Below are 16,465 nucleotides of genomic sequence, written 5' to 3'. Positions count from 1 at the left end.
CTTGAATGATGTAGTCTTCCATTCTACCGAAGCACCAACATACTGTGATATGAACCAAAGAACATTATAGCATTCTATCAGACGGCACGGTGCAACCTATCTCTTTAGTAAACTTCAACAATAGCCATTTACTCTAGCTTCCATCTCAGCAACGTCAAAGAATGTTTCGGGAACACAAATTGTCCCTTCGCCTCCCCTGTACTCTCGGTCACAACAACCTCCTCTTTGCCGTTCATATTACAAGCCTGGACACTCTCTCCAGTAACAGTAAAGATCGAGATCGGCCCAGACGGCCCATCAATGTTGCTCGTGATATCCTTTTCCTCGTGAATATTGACCACCGCAACATTCACATACCCATCCTCACCGAGGGTAGCGCTAACATCCAACCAAGGTGTATCTTTGACTCCGCGCACCCACTTCGGAGAAGTTTCCCCCTCATAAGAAGCACAAGATAGATGCACACTGATAGTCCATCCCCGCATATACTTCGAGAACAGGTACAAAGGCCAATAAGTTGTCTGCTTAGTGATGCCGTCCTTGCTTGTCATCAGTGGGGAGATGACATTAACGCTCTGCGCGATGCATGCCATGCCCAGGTCTTTGCTTTTCCTGACAAAAACATTCAAATAAACGGCCACGGCTAATGCATCGGAGAGAGTGTAGGACTCTTCTGCACCCTTGCTGCCCTCTGCGCGAATAGGGTCCCAGACGTTCCATTCGTCGAAGCAGATGGTGGGTCGGTGTTGATCGGGTGGAACGCCGTTCTCGATTCGGGCGAGATCGATCAGAGATGAGGTGATTTCGATGGCACGCTCTGCGGCTAATGGGGCGGTGACATTGGGGAGATGGGAGGGAGAGCTGGTGTATAGGTGGATGCTGTGCATGTCGATGAGAGGTACGGTGCTGGTAGATAGAGGGGAGTGTGCTGGAAGCAGGCATTGCTTAAGGGTGTAGTAGTCCCATGAAGCTGTGCCGTCTTGTCCACAGAGAACCAAGATCAAGCTGGGATCAAGAAGCTTTAAGGCTGTAGAGCGTATCAGTAGGTGTTTAGGAGAAGAGCAACGGATGGCTTACCCTTGGCCCATTGATAGGCTTTGTGAGCATATGCTTCCTTGGTCATCTGTTCGACCTGCCAGGGACCCCAAGTCTCGTTGCCCAGGGCCCAGTATTTGACCTGGAGCATGAATGAGTACATAGGAAGCCTGAGGAATAGGGCATTCGGGATCATACATTGTATGGCTCCTCGCGACCATTCTTCCGCCGAAGGTTAGCATAGTATGTATCTTTAGTACCGTTACAGTACTCGACCCACGCCAGCGCTGTATCAAAGCCCATTAGTGATGTGTCATGTATGAAGTTAGGATAAGTTACCTTCGTCAAGAGTACCTGGCCATACGTCAGCGCTTGTGCTTCAAGTAGGACGGATCACATTACCAGTTCCAAAGTTCAGGCAGAAGTAGGGCTCAGTGCCTAGGACTTCACACCATTTCAGGAATTCATCAGTGCCAAACTGGTTGGTCTCTGTTCCCAGCCATGCTAGCTCAGGTCTATAGAAGCAGTGAGATTAGCCTTACAGCATCTGTAGGAACGAAAAAGATATAATTACTATCCCAGGAGAGATTAAACAACAACGAGGTAGAGAACATGTACGAGACATATGTGGAAGGCTAAATGATCATGTGGACATACCTAGCAGGTCGTTTCTCCTTCGGCCCAACCCCATCGATCCAATGATAAGTCGCCATGAAGTTCCCACCGGGATAACGGACGACAGGGATGTTGAGCTCCTTCAGAGCTTCGAGGACATCTTTCCTGAAACCATTCTCGTCTGACAGTGGATTGCCTGGATCATAGATGCCTCCATAAATGCATCTGCCCATGTGCCTAACAATACGTGAGCTCACTGCTAAGTTGCTCACAAGGCAAATTAGTCTTGGTCAGTAGACCTACTCTGTAAACCCCGCGTAAATATTCGGATTGATCTTGGAAAGACGCCTCTCTGGGTGGATGGAAATACTAGGCGCATCCTGGTCACTAAGCTTGGTGAAGGTGGTCATGGCGCGAATGATATGACAAGGTTCCAAGTAGGGTAAGTGATAACCTAATCTGAATTGGTATAGAGGAAATCAAGACGGTAAACTCTACCAGAGAGGATTTGTCGAAAGCCAGTACGATGGCAGACTAGCAACAGATATTAATGTGCGGGAGCTATTACCTGGAGTCCCGCATAAATCGGGGAAATCCCCTGCGGGGTGATTCCAGACCTGCGACTGACTCTCGTGTGCACCACGCGATGATGGTCTGTTAGGGCGTCGGGAGTGGATGAGATGCATGGTGCTCTTCCGCCGTTGGCTTGGGGTTCAAGCCGAGGCAACGCCACGGCAATATTCCATCAATCAGCACGCTTGTCAGACGGGAATCTTTTCTTGGTTCAGAAACCGTGCATATTGATACCATTCCCGTATCGACAAAGCGTTACTTGGCTTGACCAGGGTAGTCGCTAGCGATAGGTCACGCATGGCATGTTATTCAGTGGCTTCGGTTGTGTTGGATCCTGAGATTCCTAGAACACGATCCTAAATGGCTTCCTCGCCGACGGCCTCGTTTAAATCTCAATTAACCGAGATGCTCATATCATTTTCAGTGAGATGTGAGGTTAATATGGCCCATAGAATGGCTATACACGTGGAATGCGCGGCTCAATCTCCAGATGTTCTTAAATGGCCGAGGGTCCTGTACCCCAGATTTGGTCTCCGCATTTCTGTCGTTTAGCTCAGCTTAGTGATCCGAGACACTAAAGCATTAGGAGCGCTTTCTACCATCATGCGTCTCTCCCCAGCATGGTATCAAGTCAGTCAACCTTCTAATTACCTGCTAAGAAGTATGGGCTAACTGAGTTTCCAGTTCCTAGTAGGCGTTTTCGCCTCGCTGGGTTCATTCTTATATGGATGTGTGTATACTCTTCCTCCTTGCTGTGGATCCACGGGGCCTAACACTAGTCTCCGCAGACGATCTAGGTGTGATCGCTGAAGTCATCGCCTGCGGATCGTTCATATCCAGATTTAATTTGAATGACACTCAATCGTGAGTCGCTAGTTCCTGGTATGTTGAAGTGCTCTGACGTTTCGTAGTGGACTTGTGGTGTCCATGTTCACTGCAGGTGCTTTCTTTGGTGCAGCGTTTGCAGGCCCTAGTGGTGACAAGCTAGGCCGACGATGGACCATTACTGTCGGTTGTGTTCTCTTCTGCCTCGGAGGTGGTCTTCAGACTGGAGCACGAACTGTTGCCTTCCTCTATAGCGGAAGGTTCTTTGCCGGCCTGGGGTATGCTACTCTATGCTCAGCGACCGTTCAAAATCATAGGTTAATCTGTTCGCAGGGTCGGTTTCCTTACTATGATTATCCCTCTTTACCAGGCCGAGATCTGCCATCCGGACATTCGTGGTCGTGTCACTGCTCTGCAGCAATTTATGTTAGGAGTCGGGTCTCTATGTGCTGCTTGGATCTCATATGGCACATATATTGGATTCTCCGAAACCAATGACACACAATGGCAGTTACCCCTTGGACTGCAGATTGCACCAGCTGTCTTCCTGGGACTTTTGATCATGCTATTCCCCGAGGTACGCAATGTCTCATCGTTATCCTGCATTCATGCTGATGAGTAGTAGTCACCACGATGGCTCATTGACCACGGCCAGACCGAGAAAGGCCTGAAGACATTGGCAATGCTTCATGCGCATGGCAACGAAGAGGATCCCTGGGTCCGTGCGGAATTTAATCAGATCCAAGAAAGTATTGTCTTTGAGCATGAGCACGAGGCCAAGTCCTACAAGGAACTTTTTACATCACGGTCGTCCTTCCGTCGCCTGTTCCTTTGTTGCGCATTGCAGGCATCCGTACAGATGACCGGCGTGTCTGCAATCCAGTGAGTACTCCCTCAAGGTTTTATTAATGATAACCCCAAAGACTCATCACTCATCTGATAGATACTACTCTGTGACCATATATGGTCAGATTGGCATTAGCGGCGACAAAACGCTACAATATCAGGCTATCAACTCCATCATCGCCCTAGTAGCTCAGTTCCTCTGCATTCTCTTCATCGACCGAGTCGGTCGCCGCTGGACTCTGATCTGGGGTAACCTAGGGAACATGGTAACATTCATCGTTGCCTGCATCCTGTTAGCGCAGTTCCCCCCAGAAAGTCACAACACCGGAGCCCACTGGGGCTTTATCATCATGACTTGGCTGTACAACTTCTCGTTTTCGTGCACATGCGGCCCTCTGTCCTGGATCATCCCAGCAGAGGTATTCGACACCCGAACGCGGTCGAAGGGTGTTTCGCTGGCTACTATGACCTCGTATGCATTCAACACGATGATTGGGCAGGTGACACCCATTGCCATGGAGAGTGTGCGCTATCGATACTACTTCCTCTTCATCATCTGCAACTTCACGAATGCGGTGTTCTTCTGGCTCTTGCTTCCCGAGACGAAGAAATTGCCGCTAGAAGAGATGAACTATCTGTTCTCGAATTCTCCGTGGATTGTGGCGGGAAAGCGTAAGGAAGATTATGTTCCTCATGATTTACAGCGGAGGCTGGAGGAGGAGGCGGAGAAAAGAGAGGTCTTCGCCACTCACAATGAAGTGAGTTGAGCACTGGAAAAGATGGAAGAGAATTGCAGGTCAGCTCGTTATATGCCTTCTGTTTTGATCAGAGGGTTGAGTAAGTGGAGTATGTCCTTACTGGCACCAAATCATATTGATCGCAACGGCAGTTGCGTAGTTCGCACTATCTCGGAATTAATGGAGTGCTAAGTGAGCATATTGAAGTGTAATTCTTGAAGCGAACAGACTCGCGTGGCTCTCCTGACCACCTGATGGGAAAGGTAACATCAAGTACTGTAAGTATTGGTGTTTTAAACTTGATACACATGAATTCCAAGCCTACAAATACTGTAATGACTGCCATTTCTGAATGCTAGTATGTAATATTATAAGATATGCGATATAGATAAGACCTAAACGCTTTTAGTGATCCAAAGGCCCCGTTGCTGATGTTTCAGTGCAAGCAAGCTAGTATCCCTCGAACCCAGAGGGACGAAGCATCATGTACATTACAACGAGACCGCATCAGTAGTCCGCAGGCGCAGAAACTCAAGCGACGGAGAGCACGAATGTAAAGAGCAGGGATACCAAGCGCCTATTGTACAACACATCAAGATCATTCTGAATCTGAGCCGTAGTCGGCTAATCCAAGGGATAACGAAGGTGCTTTTGCTGCTGCGTTCGATGCAGTCTGCTTTGGGCTTGATTTTGAATCCTGTACAGGCTTGCTTGCTCCAGGCAATGCAGCTGCTGGCTTTGACTCTTCCGGCTTCTTTTGCGTTGGCTCCGGCTTGCTTTCATGGACACTCTTATCGACCTTTCCGGATTCTTTGTCCGCACTTTGTTCTTTCGAGGAGTTTCCAGTAGTGTCACCCCCCAGAGACTTGCGCTTTTTACCGGGTATAAGAAGGTCTTTGCTCTTCTCTCGACGTCTCTTGCGGGCAGGAATCTTCCAGTCCTCTCCTTCAGCGGCCGGTGCGACATCCGCAGATGTATCCTCCAGCAGAGTTTTCTCTGCCTCTTCTCGCTGCCGACGGAACAACTCCAGCTGTTCGGCAGTCTCCTTCTTGACCGCAGCTTCCTTGGCCCGGGTGGACTCCATGATAGAATCGAGGAATTCGACTTCGTCTTCGTCCAGCGAACGGAATTGATTCTTCAGCTTGATCTTCTCTTCGAAAGCTTCCTGCTTGGCCACTTTGCGCGACAAAACACATCACCCTAACATGTCAATCCAAGGCGTCTCCTAGCACACGCGCCTCATGGCATCTCCGCACAATGTGGAGACTCACTTTTGTTCTGCTGAAGTACTTCGTATAAGCTCTTGCCATCTTCCTGCCTCCCTAGCTCTGCTTTGCGCTTGCGCTCCTCCTCGAGCTCATTCTGTACACGACGCCATTCATCGTCGCGTTCGATTGGCTCCTGATCCGTTCCGGCGGATACGAATCCAGACGACATGGTGATCTCGTTGGCGGAGGTGTACACAAACCTAGCAGGCCGTCGTCGAATGGGATGTCCGGAATTGCGACGGAGCGGACAAAGCACAAGGCCGTGGATCTGCAAGAGCCTCTGGCAATGGATCCAACGCGAGAATATTGTAAACGGCAGCGAGCAACGTCACGGGCGGCTTTGCTTTGCTAACTTCCGGCGGCTTCTTCCTTCACTTGTGACCGTTGCCAACCGAGAGCCACAGTAGTGGACCGGCAGAAACAGGCGGTGAAGCAGATGTGGTCCATGGTCATTGGGCCTGAGGCAGACCCACGCCGGAGCGGCGGAGTTCTGCTGTTTTGGTCAATTTAGGCAAAATGCCTCATTAGTCATCTGAGGGGCTGTGGTTTAGAAGAACCACCCTGGCTAAAAGACTGTCCATATTATCCTCTACCTAGAAAGTCCTACTGTACAGAGTAACTGGGACGACTTTCATCTCGAGTGACCCAGAATTTGCCTTCCGGTGTCTTCAGTACGTTCTCATAAGTTATCGGCACAATGAGCCCTGGTAATCCGATGTTTCGATTTCCTGAACAGTAGCAGTTCCACGACATGGTTCAATTGGCAATGTGATGCTCTTGTATACTCTTCTCCAAAAGTTTTAGCCTGGTATCAACTCAGTTACGCCTTTACCTACTACTCTCTGAGTGATAGACAGCACTCGGACAACCTCGTTTAAGCGCAACTGACCGATGTCAAGGGCTTCAACCCCGTTCGGGCTCGGTGGTAACTCCTTTGATAACGGCAAAACAGGAGCCCCAGGTTGCAGATCGGAAATGACTGAATCCGTAGTTATCGTTGGCTGAAACCGACCTTCCAATGCAGGAGACCCGACCCTTGGGTCCGTCCGCTAAAAGAATGCCTGGGTGATCACTGGCCAGCGATGCCTCTGACGCTCCCCACTATCTCTAGGAGGGGCAGGTCGTGCCCCTCCATCGTCATCGTCCCGCTCATGGTGTGCTGGATGGACCTGCCTCCTCTCTCGTCCGGTCCGCCCTCGGAGCTTGCATCCACCTTGCTATAAAGCCCACCTTCACCCAGACTGATCAATTCTTCATTTTCTTGATCCCCCATTCATCATCTTTCCCTATTCCTCCTTCCATACTCCTCGGAATCACCAATCAATCGCACAACATGTCGAACCTCGAGCACACCAAGTGAGCTACCCCCTCTCTTTAACTGAGCTTCAGTTGAAATACATTGAACGTGCAGCACATGAGGGATTCTTGAACTTACTAACAATTATTATCCGCTCCTTAGGAAGGTCTACACCCTCAACACCGGCGCCAAGATCCCCGCCGTTGGTCTCGGTACCTGGCAATCCAAGCCCAACGAGGTCAGAGAGGCTGTCAAGAATGCTCTCCTGAAGGGATACCGTCACATCGACACGTAAGTTGGGAGCAGCCACCACTTGCCGGACAATCTAAAAGAACTCAATCTGACAAATTCATCATTAGTGCCCTCGCCTATGGCAACGAAGCCGAGGTTGGACAGGGTATCCGTGACTCTGGTGTCCCTCGCGAGGAGATCTGGGTTACCACCAAGCTTGACAACACCTGGCACCACCGTGTCACCGAGGGCATTGACTCCTCCCTCAAGGACCTTGGCCTCGACTATGTCGACCTCTACCTTGTCCACTGGCCCAGCTGCACTGACCCCAACGATCTGAAGAAGCACCTCCCCGACTGGGACTTCATCAAGACATGGTACAGTTTCTCTCGTTGAAAATACAGTAGTTAGCGTTGCTAACACCATCCAGGCAAGAGATGCAGAAGCTTCCCGCCACCGGCAAGGTCCGTAACATTGGTGTCTCCAACTTCGGCATCAAGAACCTCGAGAAGCTCCTGAACGACCCCAGCTGCAAGATCGTCCCTGCTGTCAACCAGATCGAACTGCACCCCAACAACCCCTCCCCTAAGCTGGTTGCCTACAACACCTCCAAGGGCATCCACTCTACCGGCTACTCTTGCCTCGGCTCCACCAACTCTCCTCTCTACAAGGATGAGACCCTCCTCAAGCTGGCCGAGAAGAAGGGCAAGACTCCCCAGCAGGTTCTGCTCCTGTGGGGTGTGCAGAAGGGCTGGAGTGTCATTCCCAAGTCGGTCAGCAAGTCTCGCATCGACGCCAACTTCGAGCTTGATGGCTGGGAGTTGACCGCCGAGGAGATTGATCAGCTGGACAACCTCAAGGACCGCTTCAAGGTCTGCGGTGACGACTGGCTCCCCGTCAAGGTTTTCTTCGGTGACGACGAGTAAACTATTATCTACGAGACTATGATGATATCCATGTGAAATAGAGCTATAGAAAGCAAAATAAAATGTACATACGCTTGACCATACTTCTGATGTAAATTTGTGCGCAAACATAGAACGTGTTGTCTTGAAGCACAACTAGACCGCCGACAGCAGGTTCCTCATTTCGAGGCAACTCTTCCTGTAGTGTCAAGGCGACCTTCCCTGGAATGTGAAGGTAGGATTATGATCGACCTAGTCTTTGTTCACTTATATGTAATTAACTCCAAAAGCCTGCCAATGGCCCGAAATATGCCGTATCACATATGTGAATGATCAGGAATATATGCTAAATAGCATCCAGTAATTGCTAAGCACATAGCATGAGGATACATACTGGGATGACCCAAAATTACGGGAGCACGTGGCGCCGGATCACATGCCGCACCGCCACCCCGGGCTGCTCCGTCATCAGGCCAGGTCCCTCCGTCATCCCCTTATCTCTCTTCCATCTACCATCATCCTAGGATGGTTATTCCATCTGAGAAACATCTTTAAATCTCTCCATTCGATTGCAGTCAGGATGCCGCCTTCAAACGGGCACCTGCTGCTCCCCAAGTTCTGGAGAGCAGCCAGGTGAGTCATTCGCCACTCGGATATACTTCATTCCGCTAACGGCCTCCAGGTCTGCCTACGAGAAGGCCTACAAGACTATCAAGTCTAGGTTCCCAGAGCAATTCCAACAAAGCTCACTTCGCCTTCAGCCTGAGTATGTGCGTGTAGTCAACAGACACCCTATCAACCGGGCTGCTGCTATCCGTCAAGCTCGTGGTCGCCACTACTACTCCACCCGTGCAGCAAGCTCCTTCGTCTCCTACATTCGCAGTGGCCTACAGGGCGAGCGTACTGCCTACAAGACATCTCGAGTCGCAGCTAATGTCAGTCGCTTGACTAAAAATGCTCCTTTTGCATCAACACTTCGTCCGAATCTGACGGGCGGCACCCTAGGCCGCACGGCGGGTGGTTATGCAATTGGTGCCGGCCGTATCGGTGGGGCTCGATACTTCTCCCATGGCGCAGCTGCCCCTGCCCAGGTCATCAACAATGTTTCTGTCGGTGTCCGGGCGTTCTTCCTCTCGGGACAGAAGGCTCGCTTTGATGGAGTCGATCCCATTACTGGCAACAAGCGCTTCAAGACTGTGAGCAAGCTTCAGGATGAGGCCGAGCGCAAGATGGCGGCGATCCCTCGCACGGCACCCGGCTCCTTTGTCGACTTCCAGATTTCCCCAACTATCACCGCTTTCGGTCTGCAGAAGAACCTGGTAGCGACTGGTGCTGGTGACGCCCAGACCATCAACTCGGACGGTCTCTTGGATTTCCTGTCCGCGGACTTTGCCCGTGCTCTCAAGGATCTTGCTGCTGTGCTTAACGACCTGAAGAGGCTATCCACACTGGGTGACCTGCCCATTTTGCTACATGATAAATCGACGATTCGGGTGCGGTTCCCTGGTTGCGATGCTAGTACTGTTGAACGTCTGTGTGACGAGGCTGGGGTTCAGAGGGGCAAGATAGTGCAGGATGAAGACTTCGACATTCGTACAGGTGCCGATCTTGCTCTCTTGTTTCCTTTTGCCCCTAGTGTGCCAGCTTCTCCTGACGTGAACGACTACTTCTACCGCTCTGGGACCATAAAGTCACAGGCTCCTGAGGAGGTTGATTGGCATGCCATGATGTCTCCGGAGGATGTGTCAGAAGCATCTCCCGAACCCTACAAGCAGCCCCTAAACCAGCTCAGCTTCGAGGATGTTACCATGTTCGGTGAGAACCCATGGATGTCTTCTCCGTCAGGATATTCCAGCATCAATGTCAGCGAACTTGGCGATCGGGCCTTTTTTGCAGAAGTCGCAAGCATTGGTTTACCCGAAAGTGCCTCCGAGTACGATGGATCGGATGGAATACGCAAATTCATAGCAGAGTGTGATCATGCTTCGCGACATTATGGGCGGGCTTTTTAGCCGTGATACTTATGAACATACAGACTTTGACAGTCATTTATTTCCTATTGTTGTGATTTATCTGAACCATATACCTTTATATTCCAAACACGAGGTGACAGATGACGTTAACATGCGAAAAGACCAAAAACACATTGATCAATAGCTTCTGCTTGAGGAGCTCTACATCTAGTTCGAACAATTATTCTATGTATTTAGGAGAGAGTTAGTTCAGCCAAACTTGATCTTGTCCCCAAAACTGCCCTGAAGACGTGGCCATCTCCCCTCTAGTAGGAATGCCTCACCTTCCAAATGGAGCGTCGGACCGTTGGACCGGATAGCTACATCTGTGATGTTTTGTGATCGGAGTTTTGTAGTCACCACTACCTAGCAGTATACTGGCTTAATCCAAACTGATGCTGAGTGCAACCGGATTTCAGGGGCCCTTTTGGAAGGAATGACATTGAATTCTCCCGTGCCTGCGACCACTAACGTTATGCAGGAGAGGAAAGGAACCTGAACTAATGCAGCTGAAACAGTCCTCAATATAAACCATTTATCCGTAGCTTCGCCAGGAGAGCGGACATAGCCTTGTAGAGATGAAGATCGACCGGACCGAAGCCTTTTCGGCTACGGAGAGTCCGTCTTGAGACACGGAACAGTTTTCCTCATCACGACAATGTCCCTGCAGGAACAATTAGTCCATATATTCAGGCGTCTTGGCCTGTTACGGAAGAAGATGTTTAGCCGGATTTACTTCACCACTCCTTGTTATTTTCGGTAATGGATAAACGCGTCTATAGAAATGGACCGATATAAATTGAGCTGATATATTCGGCACAGTTGCATAGTAGTCAGGAGTAAGAGCCAAAAACCGAATTCACTTCGCTCAGTACCAGGCTTTCTCATGAATATGCACTCCATCAACATGCGAGCCATCTGGCCCCTCGTCTCTCTCTTCTCTGCCGTCAAGGCTCTCCCCGCCGCAAGCGCAACTGCTTCAGCGTCTGTTGCTGCTTCGAGCTCTCCGGCACCAACGGCCTCTGCTACCGGCAATCCCTTTGAGGGATACCAGCTCTATGTGAACCCCTACTATAAGTCGCAAGTGGAGAGTTCGGCTATTCCATCATTGTCTGCCAGCTCGCTGGTCGCGCAGGCGAGTGCTGTAGCCGATGTGCCTTCGTTTTACTGGCTGTGAGTATCCGTTCAATGATTTTCATGGATTTAGGCTGATGATGTGATACTCAATGTTCAGAGACACGGCCGACAAGGTGCCTACCATGGGTGAATATCTAGACGATATCCAGACGCAAAACGCCGCTGGTGCGAGCCCACCCATTGCTGGTATCTTCGTCGTCTATGACCTGCCGGATCGGGATTGCGCTGCCTTGGCTAGTAATGGAGAATACGCGATCAGTGATGGAGGCGTGGAGAAGTATAAGGCGTACATTGATTCTATTCGCGAGCAGGTCGAGACGTACTCGGATGTTCAAACAATCTTGATTATTGGTATGCTTGCTTTGTCTGATGGATAGATGTTGAACTGGAACAGGATACTGACTGGTCCTCGCAGAACCGGATAGCTTGGCTAACCTGGTGACGAATCTCGATGTGGCTAAATGCGCCAATGCCCAATCTGCTTACCTGGAATGCACAAACTATGCCCTCGAGCAGTTGAATCTGCCGAATGTGGCTATGTATCTTGATGCTGGTACGTCTTGTTTATCGAAGATACTGGGCGCAGCTAACAATGTCCACAGGCCATGCGGGATGGCTGGGATGGCCTGCCAACATCGGTCCTGCGGCGGAACTCTACGCATCGGTGTATAAGAATGCGTCATCTCCAGCAGCTGTTCGTGGACTCGCCACCAATGTAGCCAACTTCAACGCCTGGAGCATCGACACTTGTCCCTCTTATACATCGGGCAACGATGTCTGTGATGAGAAGAGCTACATCAACGCCTTTGCACCGGAGCTCTCTAGTGCTGGATTTGATGCCCACTTCATTACCGATACGGGTAAGTGCTACTGTATCTGTAACAACGTGTTCAGTCTAGCTCACTGGGTTAGGTCGCAATGGAAAGCAGCCTACTGGACAAAGCGCGTGGGGTGACTGGTGCAATGTCAAGGATACCGGCTTCGGTGCTCAGCCGACAACCGATACTGGAGACGAGCTGGCTGATGCCTTTGTCTGGGTCAAGCCTGGCGGCGAGAGCGATGGGACATCGGACACTAGCTCTTCTCGCTACGATGCGCATTGCGGATATAGTGATGCTTTGCAGCCTGCCCCGGAGGCTGGTACTTGGTTCCAGGTGGGTGTTGTTTGTAGTGTTGTTGGAGGTATCATGCTAACATTATGTTCTAGGCATACTTTGAGCAGCTTTTGACCAACGCCAACCCTTCCCTCTGAGTCAATCACCGAGTACTTTGATGGATATACTGCATGTTGGAAGTAGATCTTCACAGTTATATAGGGGAAGTGATGATGTAGATCTTTGGAATGATGGAACAAGTGGCAGGATCCCAGTACATTGAGGATGTAAAATCAAAGCAGCTTCCATAAGTCTTCCATTAAGTGCACACACTATACTTAGTTATTATCTGGTGAAGCACAGCATGAGTAGTCACCAACGCTGTAGTGAAAGCATGCAAGGCGGTGAACCGGCGCATGAAGAATCTCACCGCCAACCCCGCGCTAAACTGGAAGAAGGCGATCCACTGATAACAGTCCGGCTGGATGGAGAAGAAACACACACTGCATTCCCCCCCAACGCCAAACCACCCTCATTATCGCTCGCGAACCCCGAATCTGCTTTTCTTCCGGAGACGTGACTGTTGGATGCTTTAAGAAGGATTGTTCCAACTGTACAGTTCTGGGGGCTCTCCTGCACTGGAGTTGTCCGACCGGCTCTCTCAGCAACTGCTACAGGCCAAGCACGAATTACTACTAGTCTTTCTTAATCACACCCCCTCGGCGGAGTCTGCTAAAGGGAAGGAACCATGGAGGACTTCAACAGCGAAACCGACAGTGACTACACTAGCTACTGGAGAGATTGGGTGAGTCTACCAATTACTTCGTGAGTTCTGTGCGAAACGGGGACGACGGCGGCTTTGCAAGTGAAGGGAGATGCGTGGCTCCGCGCCTGCTCTCGACGATGTCGTTGCGGCTGGTGAGGGACCAGAAGTGAGGATAACACGCTCTCATGCTTGAGATCTTCTCTGCTGCAATCATTTTTGCTCAGCTTCTTTGTTGATTTCAGCTGCGCGTTTGCTCTTACTCCCTCACCAGTGAGACAAGATGGCTCAGTTTACTAGTTCTACTAGTGAGGAGTCGTCGCTTGCTACTCTACGACCGCCCATCGAGGCTCGCCCTCGTCCCCGACCTCAGATACATATTCGCTCTTCGTCTAGCTATTCATATGGCGTGGTACTGCCTCAGAGATATGCTGACTTCATTCATCAGTTCATCTCATCTCGTGGAAACGAATACTTCTGCGAAATCGACGAAGATTACTTGACCGATCGCTTCAACCTTACCGGCCTGAACACCGAGGTCGCCTACTACCAGTATGCTTTGGACCTTGTGACGGACGTGTTTGACCTCGACGCGGACGACGACCTGCGCGAGCAAATTGAGAAGTCGGCGCGTCACCTCTACGGTCTGGTTCATGCCAGATACATTGTCACAACTCGCGGTCTTGCCAAGATGGTATGTCTTACACTACGGGGTTGTGAAGGGTATGTGAAGGGGTTCTGACGGACAATCTAGGTTGAGAAATACAAGCGCTGCGATTTCGGCAAATGCCCCCGTGTTATGTGTGATGGACACCCCCTCCTGCCCATGGGCCAGCACGACGTTGCCAACCAGAGCACTGTTCGCCTGTACTGCCCCAAGTGCGAGGATATCTACAACCCCAAGTCGTCTCGTCATGCTTCTATCGACGGCGCTTACTTCGGCACTTCGTTCCACAGCATGCTCTTCCAGGTTTATCCTGCTCTGCTTCCCGAGAAGAGCATTCGCCGCTATCAGCCCCGTTGCTTCGGCTTCAAGGTGCACGCCATGGCTGCCCTTGCGCGCTGGCAGGATGCTTACCGGGAGGAGACAAAGGCGTCCCTTCGTGAAGCCGGTGTGGAAGCCAAATACATCGAAGACGACAGTGAGGAGGAAGAGCTAGATGACGACGACGAGCCTATCTCGGAGACCAAGGAAGAGAGAGTCGCCGGCGATGCCGCCTCTGGACGTATGGATCTTGGCAACTGATTGACGCTCCCTGGCATGATCTTTCTGCTTCATCGGAGTTTCCTCATTTTCCTCTCATATCCACTTGGCATGGGCGCAGCATTATGAACTTGCATTTCATCGCGCGTCTGGATCGTTCTCTCCGGTTTCACATCCTTTTTCTCTTTTTTCCTCTAAACACATACGCGTCTTCCGGCTAACGGCTTTCTGAAATCCCGGGCGTATGACGGGTCTTTACAATTTCATTATCTCATGTGCACTGCAATAATGATCACGAACACTGGTGGGCGTTGGAAGTTTCGAAGATGGCGGGTCTGTTTTCCTCTGCTTCTAATGTGTACTAGTTTATTCCTCGGGTTTGTCTCCCGTGACTTCAAGATCACTCAGACATGGCGGGTTCGGCTCTTATGTAGAATACCTTAGTTTCAGTCAGGAACAGAGACAGAGGGGACATAATGAACTACATGCTCGTCATTCAACCTTCAATCCATTACTCTACGTAATCCATCTAGCCTGCCTACTGACCCCTGACCTTCTCAATCGCAAACACAATCGCCCTCGCCAAATCCTCTCCCTTCTCCCACGCATCATTATGATCCCCCTCAATATCCAACATCTCCACCACCCTCTCCTCACTCCCCCTTCCACCACCCACCCACTCCTCCTCCAACGCCTTCCTCATCACCTCCCTCTGCCCCGGATCCACCAGACTATCACCCTCAGAATACGCCAACACCGCCACCAACCGATCCCCATCCCCAATCCCACTCCACCCACCACATACCCCCTCCTCTCCCCTCCCCAGAGCAGGCGACACCTCATCCCAAACCGCCTCATCAGCCCCAAACGCCCCCTCACTAAACTCCTGATACGCACTGACACTCCGATGCGTATCCCTCAACAACCGAAGATCATAAATCCCCGCCATCCCCACAATCCCCACCGGAGGAGGCAGCATGACCTCCCCCTTCAACAAGTCCTGAAACCTCCCCATCACAGACTGAAACGCCAGCGTAGCACCGCAACTATGTCCCACTAGGATGTAATTCCTCCCGATGTTGTATTTCCCTTGCAGGAAGGACAGCGCGGATTGCACATCGGAGATGTGATCTGGGTGCTTTGCGGCGCGGAGGTGTGTGGGTTCGGTGGTTTGGGGGTCTTGCGGGTGTGATGGGTGCGGGCTGAGACGGTAGGAGATTGAGGCGATGCCTTTGAGGTGGGAGGTGTTGGTGTTGGTGTATGAGGGATTGGTGGTGAGGGTGCTTAGGGCGGGGGTTAGGTAGTTCGTGGCGGTTTGGGTTGGGTCGCGCCAGGCGCCGCCGTGGATTAGACTGTGTGGTTTATTGGTTAGTTTGTGTATATAGAGGGTTAGATTGGGGGAATTTACATCACCCAGTAGCCTTCATTGTTGTCGTTGTTGAGTGTGGCCACTGTGACGGTTTGGAGGCTGTGATCGGTGCTGTAGGGGAAGGTTTCGATGGAGGGAGAAGGTGCTGTGGGTTTGGAGGACGGGTGTGTTTGGCCCATTGTTGCGATTGTTTGCTTTTTGGTATGACTTGAGGTGCTGTGGATGAGAGATGCTTGCTTGGTTATTCAAGAGTGCTGGGCTAGTTAGTGAGGGGTTAGTGATAGCGGTAGTTAGTTGGCTTGGGAATCTGCGGATGTAACTCCGTAGATAAGGTCATGGTTAGTGTTCACCCCGGGACCCGGGTAGGGCATCATTAGGTAGAGTATTTTCAGCATATTTGCCTCAATTGGAAGTCTATGACCATCATGATAGCATAATTCAAAGGGAAATAGATATCCTCTGGCAGAAACGATGCTTTTGAGTGTAGAGTTATGCAAGGGGGATTGAAAGTACCCAAAAAGGCAAGCGGACCGGCGGCTCGTATGGGGCTTGGC

General features: G+C 50.8%; 8 protein-coding genes across 8 annotated transcripts; 5 read left to right on the top strand and 3 right to left on the bottom strand.

The window, feature by feature from the left end:
* Positions 1–128: 128 nt before the first annotated feature.
* Positions 129–2,060, bottom strand: AtWU_08965 (alpha-N-arabinofuranosidase; the record flags this gene model as incomplete). Its single annotated transcript, XM_035504073.1, has 7 exons — positions 129–1,027; positions 1,078–1,177; positions 1,234–1,322; positions 1,375–1,389; positions 1,438–1,550; positions 1,693–1,887; positions 1,954–2,060. The coding sequence occupies 7 exons, from the start codon at positions 2,058–2,060 to the stop codon at positions 129–131; spliced, it is 1,518 nt and encodes a 505-aa protein (XP_035359966.1).
* Positions 2,061–2,826: 766 nt separating this feature from the next.
* On the top strand, positions 2,827–4,661 carry AtWU_08964 (sugar porter family MFS transporter; the record flags this gene model as incomplete). Its single annotated transcript, XM_035504072.1, has 7 exons — positions 2,827–2,853; positions 2,908–2,953; positions 3,012–3,087; positions 3,135–3,326; positions 3,382–3,625; positions 3,674–3,930; positions 3,992–4,661. The coding sequence occupies 7 exons, from the start codon at positions 2,827–2,829 to the stop codon at positions 4,659–4,661; spliced, it is 1,512 nt and encodes a 503-aa protein (XP_035359965.1).
* Positions 4,662–5,229: 568 nt separating this feature from the next.
* Positions 5,230–6,068, bottom strand: AtWU_08963 (PSME3-interacting protein; the record flags this gene model as incomplete). Its single annotated transcript, XM_035504071.1, has 2 exons — positions 5,230–5,807; positions 5,903–6,068. 2 exons carry the CDS (start codon positions 6,066–6,068, stop codon positions 5,230–5,232), a joined length of 744 nt encoding a protein of 247 aa, XP_035359964.1.
* A 1,164-nt stretch (positions 6,069–7,232) lies between these two features.
* Positions 7,233–8,353, top strand: gcy1 (putative glycerol dehydrogenase Gcy1; the record flags this gene model as incomplete). Its single annotated transcript, XM_035504070.1, has 4 exons — positions 7,233–7,255; positions 7,359–7,487; positions 7,556–7,804; positions 7,858–8,353. 4 exons carry the CDS (start codon positions 7,233–7,235, stop codon positions 8,351–8,353), a joined length of 897 nt encoding a protein of 298 aa, XP_035359963.1.
* A 559-nt stretch (positions 8,354–8,912) lies between these two features.
* Positions 8,913–10,344, top strand: AtWU_08961 (uncharacterized protein; the record flags this gene model as incomplete). Its single annotated transcript, XM_035504069.1, has 2 exons — positions 8,913–8,965; positions 9,015–10,344. The coding sequence occupies 2 exons, from the start codon at positions 8,913–8,915 to the stop codon at positions 10,342–10,344; spliced, it is 1,383 nt and encodes a 460-aa protein (XP_035359962.1).
* A 907-nt stretch (positions 10,345–11,251) lies between these two features.
* Positions 11,252–12,733, top strand: AtWU_08960 (glycoside hydrolase family 6 protein; the record flags this gene model as incomplete). Its single annotated transcript, XM_035504068.1, has 6 exons — positions 11,252–11,517; positions 11,579–11,832; positions 11,897–12,034; positions 12,084–12,341; positions 12,394–12,635; positions 12,689–12,733. 6 exons carry the CDS (start codon positions 11,252–11,254, stop codon positions 12,731–12,733), a joined length of 1,203 nt encoding a protein of 400 aa, XP_035359961.1.
* Positions 12,734–13,323: 590 nt separating this feature from the next.
* On the top strand, positions 13,324–14,584 carry AtWU_08959 (casein kinase II subunit beta family protein; the record flags this gene model as incomplete). Its single annotated transcript, XM_035504067.1, has 3 exons — positions 13,324–13,380; positions 13,787–14,032; positions 14,093–14,584. The coding sequence occupies 3 exons, from the start codon at positions 13,324–13,326 to the stop codon at positions 14,582–14,584; spliced, it is 795 nt and encodes a 264-aa protein (XP_035359960.1).
* Positions 14,585–15,080: 496 nt separating this feature from the next.
* Positions 15,081–16,090, bottom strand: AtWU_08958 (arylformamidase; the record flags this gene model as incomplete). The annotated part of the gene is made up of 2 exons (XM_035504066.1): positions 15,081–15,894; positions 15,951–16,090. 2 exons carry the CDS (start codon positions 16,088–16,090, stop codon positions 15,081–15,083), a joined length of 954 nt encoding a protein of 317 aa, XP_035359959.1.
* Between the last annotated feature and the right edge of the window lie 375 nt (positions 16,091–16,465).

The sequence above is a fragment of the Aspergillus tubingensis genome, assembly GCF_013340325.1.
Source record: "Aspergillus tubingensis WU-2223L DNA, scaffold_9, whole genome shotgun sequence".
NCBI classification, from domain to species: domain Eukaryota; kingdom Fungi; phylum Ascomycota; class Eurotiomycetes; order Eurotiales; family Aspergillaceae; genus Aspergillus; species Aspergillus tubingensis.
This window is presented reverse-complemented; position numbering and strand designations above follow the sequence as displayed.